The sequence below is a fragment of the Oncorhynchus keta genome, unplaced genomic scaffold, assembly GCF_023373465.1.
Source record: "Oncorhynchus keta strain PuntledgeMale-10-30-2019 unplaced genomic scaffold, Oket_V2 Un_contig_7461_pilon_pilon, whole genome shotgun sequence".
In the NCBI taxonomy this organism is placed as follows: domain Eukaryota; kingdom Metazoa; phylum Chordata; class Actinopteri; order Salmoniformes; family Salmonidae; genus Oncorhynchus; species Oncorhynchus keta.
Window position 1 is genome coordinate 91984 of NW_026289475.1, and position 9493 is coordinate 101476.

General features: G+C 45.5%; 1 protein-coding gene across 1 annotated transcript in view; it reads right to left on the reverse strand.

Moving 5' to 3' along the window:
- The window catches only part of LOC127926385 (myelin regulatory factor-like protein), a 36943-nt gene extending 27856 nt beyond the window's left edge, over positions 1-9087 (reverse strand). Inside the window, 2 exon segments of the mRNA XM_052511775.1 lie at positions 1076-1166; positions 9039-9087. Coding sequence (XP_052367735.1) covers positions 1076-1155 — 80 coding nt within the window. The 5' untranslated portion in view covers positions 1156-1166; positions 9039-9087.
- Positions 9088-9493: the final 406 nt, after the last annotated feature.

Genomic DNA, 9493 nt, shown 5'->3' on the forward strand with positions numbered 1-9493 from the left:
GGGGAGAACAAATGGTCAAAGTATAGATAACTAGCAGGGTTGGGGAGAACAAACGGTCAAAGTATAGATAACTAGCAGGGTTGGGGAGAACAAACGGTCAAAGTATAGATAACTAGCAGGGTTGGGGAGAACAAATGGTCAAAGTATAGATAACTAGCAGGGTTGGGGAGAACAAACGGTCAAAGTATAGATAACTAGCAGGGTTGGGGAGAACAAACGGTCAAAGTATAGATAACTAGCAGGGTTGGGGAGAACAAACGGTCAAAGTATAGATAACTAGCAGGGTTGAGGAGAACAAACGGTCAAAGTATAGATAACTAGCAGGGTTGATGAGAACAAACGGTCAAAGTATAGATAACTAGCAGGGTTGGGGAGAACAAACGGTCAAAGTATAGATAACTAGCAGGGTTGGGGAGAACAAACGGTCAAAGTATAGATAACTAGCAGGGTTGGGGAGAACAAAGGGTCAAAGTATAGATAACTAGCAGGGTTGGGGAGAACAAACGGTCAAAGTATAGATAACTAGCAGGGTTGGGGAGAACAAACGGTCAAAGTATAGATAACTAGCAGGGTTGGGGAGAACAAACGGTCAAAGTATAGATAACTAGCAGGGTTGGGGAGAACAAAGGGTCAAAGTATAGATAACTAGCAGGGTTGGGGAGAACAAACGGTCAAAGTATAGATAACTAGCAGGGTTGGGGAGAACAAACGGTCAAAGTATAGATAACTAGCAGGGTTATCCCTAACGTGTCATTGTCTTGACTAGCTAACAACAAAGCCTACAGCTGTAGCTGTTGATGCCATGGTGGAGAGCTGCCCACCTGCAGCAGGTACAGTGTAGGGCAGGAACAAAAGCCTGCAGAACCAGTAGGTCTCCAGGAGGAGGGTTGGCCACCCCAGCTCCAGGATTGTGCAGTTGTGTTGTAAACACTTATGTGTGTCATCCATTCCATTTAACACAGCTGCTGTGTTTATGGGTGGTAGATGGACTAAGAATATGGATGCTTACCAGGTATTAGATGGTACTGGAAACAGATTTACCCTCAGGTACAATAAAGTAAACATGGATGCTTACAATGTTGGGTCCATGTCGTTGCTGAGGTACTGTTCCAGTATGCTGGTGTCCACCACAGCACTCTCCAGGACCCCACTCATATCCTGGCATCCTGGAAACACACACACTTTTCATTACAATTCACAAGTGTCTCATTCTGGTTCACAGTCGCTCTCTAAATCTTGCTCCCTCTCTCTCGCTCTAAATCTTGCTCCCTCTCTCTCGTTCTCTTAATCTTGCTCCCTCTCCCTCTCTAAATCTCTCCCTCTCTCTCTCTAAATCTTGCTCCCTTTCTCTCTCTAAATCTCGCTCCCTCTCTCTCTCTAAATCTTGCTCCCTCTCTCTCTAAATCTTGCTCCCTCTCTCTAAATCTTGCTCCCTCTCTCTAAATCTCGCTCCTTCTCTCTCTCTAAATCTTGCTCCCTCTCTCTCTCTAAATCTTGCTCCCTCTCTCTCTCTAAATCTCGCTCCCTCTCTCTCTCTAAATCTCGCTCCCTCTCTCTCTCTAAATCTTGCTCCCTCTCTCTCTCTAAATCTTGCTCCCTCTCTCTAAATCTCGCTCCCACTCTCTAAATCTTGCTCCCTCTCTCTCTCTAAATCTTGCTCCTTCTCGCTCTCTCTCCCTCTCTCTCTCTAAATCTTGCTCCCTCTCTCTCTCTAAATCTTGCTCAGTCTTCCCCTCTCTTTCTCTCTAAATCTTTCTCTCTAAATCTTGCTCCCCCTCTCTCACTCAAGATCTTGCTCTCTCTCTCTCCCCTACAAAGCATGAATCTGCCAAGGTTATAGGTCACCAGGTGAAACTAACCCATCGTTAATTTCAGTATGTAACCATTACAGCGTATCAGAGTGTGGTCCATCACCTACAGGCTTGCTATAGCCTGGCCTATACATGGCTCCCTGTACTGTAGGAGATCACTGTTATCAGCCAGGACACAGCTCTCATAGAGGCTCCCTGTACTGTAGGAGATCACTGTTATCAGCCAGGACACAGCTCTCATAGAGGCTCCCTGTACTGTAGGAGATCACTGTTATCAGCCAGGACACAGCTCTCATAGAGTCTCCCTGTACTGTAGGAGATCACTGTTATCAGCCAGGACACAGCTCTCATAGAGGCTCCCTGTACTGTAGGAGATCACTGTTATCAGCCAGGACACAGCTCTCATAGAGGCTCCCTGTACTGTAGGAGATCACTGTTATCAGCCAGGACACAGCTCTCATAGAGGCTCCCTGTACTGTAGGAGACAGTAGTAATCACTGTTATCAGCCAGAAAAGAGGCAGGTCGTTAGAAGAAATGACTGCTCAGTGTGTGCTGTGGTTGATGTCCCAGTCCTGCTGTGTGTCTGGGGTGGCAGGGTAGCCTAGTGGTTAAAGCATTGGACTAGTAACCGAAAGGTTGCAAGTTCAAACCCCTGAGCTGACAAGGTCGTTCTGCTGCCCCTGAACAGGCAGTTAACCCACTGTTCCTAGGCCGTCATTGAAATTAAGAATTTGTTCTTAACTGACTTGCCTAGTAAAATAACAAATAAATACAAAATCTACTGTGTGTACACTCCCCTACGTATTACATTTGGGCAGAAGCTTAGTATCTGGTCCCATATATACTGCTTAAATACACCAGAGGTGAATTTGTCCAAAGACCCTTCAAATCTTTATTAGTCCCATGCTCCGTATACAACAGGTAAACCTTACAGTGAAATGCTTACTTACTTATGACCCCTTCAAATCTTTATTAGTCCCATGCTCCCTATACAACAGTTAGACCTTACAGTGAAATGCTTACTTACTTACGAGCCCAAAAACCAACAGTGCCGTTTCAAAGAAAATACTGGAGGGGACAAGATACATAAAGCACATTTATTTCTAAAATCCTCAAAATAAAAAAAAGGTGACATTCTGTAATGTTGCTTCATATAAAACATTTGAACTCAAATCCAAAATGCTGGAGTTTAGAGCCAAATGTTTTAGCTTCACTGTCCAAAGGCATCAGTAGAGGAGTCTATGTCTACGGTGAGCTCACCTCAGAGCCATATACAGCCTGTATATACATGTACACACACAGTACTGGCTGGGCTCTGCTTCCAACACATCAGTGTAGTGACTAGGACAGGACACATATTATAGACAAGACCTGGGTAAAAATACATACCTAGCATACCAAATACATACCAAGCGTACCAAATACATCCCTAGCGTACCAAATACATCCCTAGCGTACCAAATACATACCTAGCATACCAAATACATACCAAGCATACCAAATACATACAAAGCATACCAAATACATACCAAGCATACCAAATACATCCCGAGCGTACCAAATACATACCTAGCGTACCAAATACATACCTAGCGTACCAAATACATACCAAGCATACCAAATACATACCTAGCATACCAAATACATACCTAGCATACCAAATACATACCAAGCATACCAAATACATACCTAGCATACCAAATACATACCAAATACATACCAAACACATACCAAGTACATACCTATCATACCAAATACATACCTAGCATACCAAATACATACCTAGCATACCAAATACATACCTAGCATACCAAGTACATACCTAGCATACCAAATACATACCTAGCATACCAAATACATACCAAATACATACCAAATACATACCTAGCATACCAAAAAGATACCTAGCATACCAAATACATACTTAGTACGCAAGTTAAATGCAAGGAGACATTTTACAGTCACAAACACTCACGCAACAAACAAAGACCTGAACTTAAAAAACATTTTTAAACGTTATCTAAGTTCTTTAAAGAATGTCCTACTAGCTTGTCCCTGAGAGTGATGTGTTTGGCCTTGATCTAATTACTGTGTGACTGATTGTGGGACAGGTGGCCTTGAGCTGCCCATGACGTCAGAGCTCTGCTGCACCTGTGTAGATACGGGGCTGGGAAGTGTCTCTGGTCTGCTAACCCTATGACCGTATTTCAATTGTCATAAGCATCTTATCTGTCCTCGTATGCTGTCCATTTTTAGCCCACAAAACGTGAAATAACTGGCTCCTTTGAACTTTAACTCCAGATATGGAATGTGTGAGTATGGAAGAGGACCAAGCTTTTGTAGAACTATCAACACAGAACCGGGATATTTTATTTCAGCTCTTGAAACATGTGACCAACACTTTACATTTCTATTTGTTTTCAGTATATATGGTCAGTCACCGGCTTCATTAGGAAATGTGTTGATGATGGTGTACCCACAATAACAATCCGGACAAACCCCCAACCAGAAACCCTGGATGAACGGAGATATCCGTACAATGCAGAGAGCCCGTACTGCAGCATTCAATGTCAGCAGAACGGATCCCGATGACTCTGTGGGGCGCTGCGCGGCTAGCAGGTACGAGCTCTGCAAATCCATTAGGGACGCAAAAACACAACACAGCCTCAAACTTGAATTGATGTTCCACAACTCAGACTCACAACGCATGTGGCAAGGACCACAGACTATCACAGACTACAAAAGGCAAATCCAGCTGTGTGGTGCCCACCGAAGCTCCCAGCTGAGTTGAACACATTCTGTTCTTGCTTCGAGGCAGACAATAGCGAGACAATCCGGGAAGTCTCTCGCTCCTCCAGACAACCAGGAAGTTTCTCGCTCCTCCAGACAACCAGGAAGTCTCTTGCTCCTCCAGACAACCAGGAAGTCTCTCGCTCCTCCAGACAACCAGGAAGTCTCTCGCTCCTCCAGACAACCAGGAAGTCTCTCGCTCCTCCTGACAACCAGGAAGTCTCTCGCTCCTCCAGACAACCAGGAAGTCTCTCGCTCCTCCAGACAACCAGGAAGTCTCTCGCTCCTCCAGACAACCAGGAAGTCTCTCGCTCCTCCAGACAACCAGGAAGTCTCTCGCACTTCCAGACAACCAGGAAGTCTCTCGCTGCTCCAGACAACCAGGAAGTCTCTCGCTGCTCCAGACAACCAGGAAGTCTCTCGCTGCTCCAGACAACCAGGAAGTCTCTCGCTGCTCCTGACAACCAGGAAGTCTCTCGCTCCTCCAGACAACCAGGAAGTCTCTCGCTGCTCCAGACAACCAGGAATTCTCTCGCTGCTCCAGACAACCAGGAAGTCTCTCGCTGCTCCAGACAACCAGGAAGTCTCTCGCTGCTCCAGACAACCAGGAAGTCTCTCGCTGCTCCAGACAACCAGGAAGTCTCTCGCTCCTCCAGACAACCAGGAAGTCTCTCGCTCCTCCAGACAACCAGGAAGTCTCTCGCTCCTCCAGACAACCAGGAAGTCTCTCGCTCCTCCAGACAACCAGGAAGTCTCTCGCTCCTCCAGACAACCAGGAAGTCTCTCGCTGCTCCAGACAACCAGGAAGTCTCTCGCTCCTCCAAACAACTAGAGAGTCTCTCGCTCCTCCAGACAACCAGAAAGTCTCTCGCTCCTCCAGACAACCAGGAAGTCTCTCGCTGCTCCAGACAACCAGGAAGTCTCTCGCTACTCCAGACAACCAGGAAGTCTCTCGCTCCTCCAGACAACCAGGAAGTCTCTCGCTCCTCCAGACAACCAGGAAGTCTCTCGCTCCTCCAGACAACCAGAAAGTCTCTCGCTCCTCCAGACAACCAGGAAGTCTCTCGCTGCTCCAGACAACCAGGAAGTCTCTCGCTACTCCAGACAACCAGGAAGTCTCTCGCTCCTCCAGACAACCAGGAAGTCTCTCGCTCCTCCAGACAACCAGGAAGTCTCTCGCTCCTCCAGACAACCAGGAAGTCTCTCGCTCCTCCAGACAACCAGGAAGTCTCTCGCTCCTCCAGACAACCAGGAAGTCTCTCGCTCCTCCAGACAACCAGGAAGTCTCTCGCTCCTCCAGACAACCAGGAAGTCTCTCGCTCCTCCAGACAACCAGGAAGTCTCTCGCTCCTCCAGACAACCAGGAAGTCTCTCGCTCCTCCAGACAACCAGGAAGTCTCTCGCTCCTCCAGACAACCAGGAAGTCTCTCGCTCCTCCAGACAACCAGGTGCTTTCACTCTCTGAGGCTGATGTGAGGAAAACTCAAAAAGAGTGTGCTGACCAGCTAGTCTCCACTGACATCTTCAACCTGTCCCTGTCCCAGGCTGTAGTCCCCACCTGCTTTAAGGAGACCACCATCGTCCTAGTGCCCAAGAAAAATAGAGTGGCATGCCCAAATGTCTATCGCCCCGTCGCGTTCACCTCAGTCCTCATGAAGTGCCCGGAGAGGCTGGTCATGGCCCACATCAAGGCCGGCATGTCAGGCCCAATGGACCCACTTACATCTGGAAAGAGGAAGACCTATGTGACAATGCTGTTCATTGACTACAGTTCAGCATTCAACACTATTGTTCCCTCCACGTTTGTTACCAAACTCAGAGCCCTGGGTCAGGACACCAAGCTCTGCAAATGGATTCTGGATTTCCTGACAGGCAGACCACAGGCTGTGAGGATCGTCAACAATACCTTCTCCACACTGACTCAACACAGGTCCACTCCCAGGGGTGTGTCCCCAAGTCCTCTGCTCTACTTCCTGTTCATCAACCATCCACGACTGTGTAGCTTTGCACCACACCAACTCCATCATCTAGTCTCCATGACGACACCACGGTTGTAGGCCTGATAACCTACCAAGAACAACGAGTCAGCCTATAGGGAGGAGGTAAGTGAACTGGCATTTTGGTGTCAGGACAACAACCTCTCCATCAATGTCAGCAACAACAACAAAAAATGAGTTGATTGTTGACTTCAGGAAGCAGAGGAGGGAACACGCCCCGATCCACATCAGCGGGACTGCGGTAGAGAGAGTCACACGTTTTAAGTTCCTCGGCATCCACATCACAGAGTACTTATCATGGACAAACAACACCACCACTCTTGTCAAGAGGGCACAACAGCGTCTCTAAGGCGGCTGAAGAAATTTGGCATGCTAACTAACCCGGGTCCTCTCTAAATACAACCACTGCACCATCGAGAGCATCCTGACTGATTGCATCACGGCCAAGTATGGGAATTGCTCCGTCCACGACTACACACATCACAACTGCTGCTACCTGACTGTTACTACACTGCTCAGTTTATACACTGCCCCCCATCCCCCCTTCTCCAATACACCTGGAAATATTGATCCACAAATTGTGCCTTCCTTTATTATACTTAATAAGCAACAAAAAATATATATATTCTACTGAGACATTTATTTTCAAAATCTTATTTTATATTATTTCTTCTTGTTGTTGCATGTAAGTAAGCATTTCATTGGACGATGCATGTACGGGTTATGCGTGGTATACGACCAATAAAAAACTTGAAACTTGACAGTGGACCGATTTAGCCAAACGACTATATATTTCTCAATTGAAACCGCCTCACAACATGACCTATTAACTCATCTAACTGTAGTAACTCACAACATGACCTATTAACTCATCTAACTGTAGTAACTCACAACATGACCTAATAACTCATCTAACTGTAGTAACTCACAACATGACCTATTAACTCATCTAACTGTAGTAACTCACAACATGACCTATTAACTCATCTAACTGTAGTAACTCACAACATGACCTATTAACTCATCTAACTGTAGTAACTCACAACATGACCTATTAACTCATCTAACTGTAGTAACTCACAACATGACCTATTAACTCATCTAACTGTAGTAACTCACAACATGACCTATTAACTCATCTAACTGTAGTAACTCACAACATGACCTATTAACTCATCTAACTGTAGTAACTCACAACATGACCTATTAACTCATCTAACTGTAGTAACTCACAACATGACCTATTAACTCATCTAACTGTAGTAACTCACAACATGACCTATTAACTCATCTAACTGTAGTAACTCACAACATGACCTAATAACTCATCTAACTGTAGTGACTCACAACATGATCTATTAACTCATCTAACTGTAGTAACTCACAACATGACCTATTAACTCATCTAACTGTAGTAACTCACAACATGACCTATTAACTCATCTAACTGTAGTAACTCACAACATGACCTATTAACTCATCTAACTGTAGTAACTCACAACATGACCTATTAACTCATCTAACTGTAGTAACTCACAACATGACCTATTAACTCATCTAACTGTAGTAACTCACAACATGACCTATTAACTCATCTAACTGTAGTAACTCACAACATGACCTATTAACTCATCTAACTGTAGTAACTCACAACAGGACCTATTAACTCATCTAACTGTAGTAACTCACAACATGACCTATTAACTCATCTAACTGTAGTAACTCACAACATGACCTATTAACTCATCTAACTATTAACTTTGGGAAGATGAATCACTGTTTGAATATATTTTCAACTTGACGGGTGATCGTTACACCTCTGACGGGTGATCGTTACACCTCTGACGGGTGATCGTTACACCTCTGACGGGTGATCGTTACACCTCTGACGGGTGATCGTTACACCTCTGACGGGTGATCGTTACACCTGACGGGTGATCGTTACACCTGACGGGTGATCGTTACACCTGACGGGTGATCGTTACACCTCTGAATGGTGATCGTTACACCTGACAGGTGATCATTACAAGTAATGGGTGATCATTAGACTGTTCTGAGAGGTTAGAGACATCGAATCAGAGCCTCTCTCTCCCCTCACCGCCTCACTACTTCCCCTAAAGATTACGTGTTGAAAAACACACACTCATAATTCCATACACACTCACTTACTCACTAGAGGAGGCTGGTGGGAGGAGGTTAAGGAGGATGGGCTCATTGTAATGGCTGGAATGGAATTAGTGCAACGGTAAGTCAAACATGTGGTTTCTATGTGTTTGATTCCGTTCCATTTATTCCATTCCAGCCTTTACAATGAGCCCATCCTCCTAAAGTACCTCCCACCAGCTTCCTCTGACTCGCACAACCCTCTCTCTCACACACACACACACACATACTAGGGAATAGGGTGCTGTTTTGGGACACAACTATAGAATGTCTTACCGTCAAAGAACTGCTGCAGCGCTTCATTCTCTCCCAGAACATCAACGGGCACTGGAGTCCTCCGGGGGCTCCATGGTGATCAGCTGCCTGAGATACATAACTGTTATTGGGGGTGAAACAGTAGGCAAGGCCTAGGCTTGAGCACTGTGTAGGCCCAAGCATGTTCATGAGGAGGTAAACACACAGACTGTACAAAATGGAAGAAACCCCTTCACCAATGCCAACCTAATCTTTTTCAGGCTTGCATGGTAGGCTTTGAATGTAACTCCAGACTCTTAGAAAATTGGAGGCTCTGCTATTCTGCCCGAGGTCAAACTACTTCTGTCAGGAAAACATACTGGCCGAGCTAAAACTATTTCTGTCAGGAAAACATAGTAGCCTAACAAACTATTTCTGTCAGGAAAACATACTGGCCTTGGTCAAACTATTTCTGTCAGGAAAATATACTGCCCTAG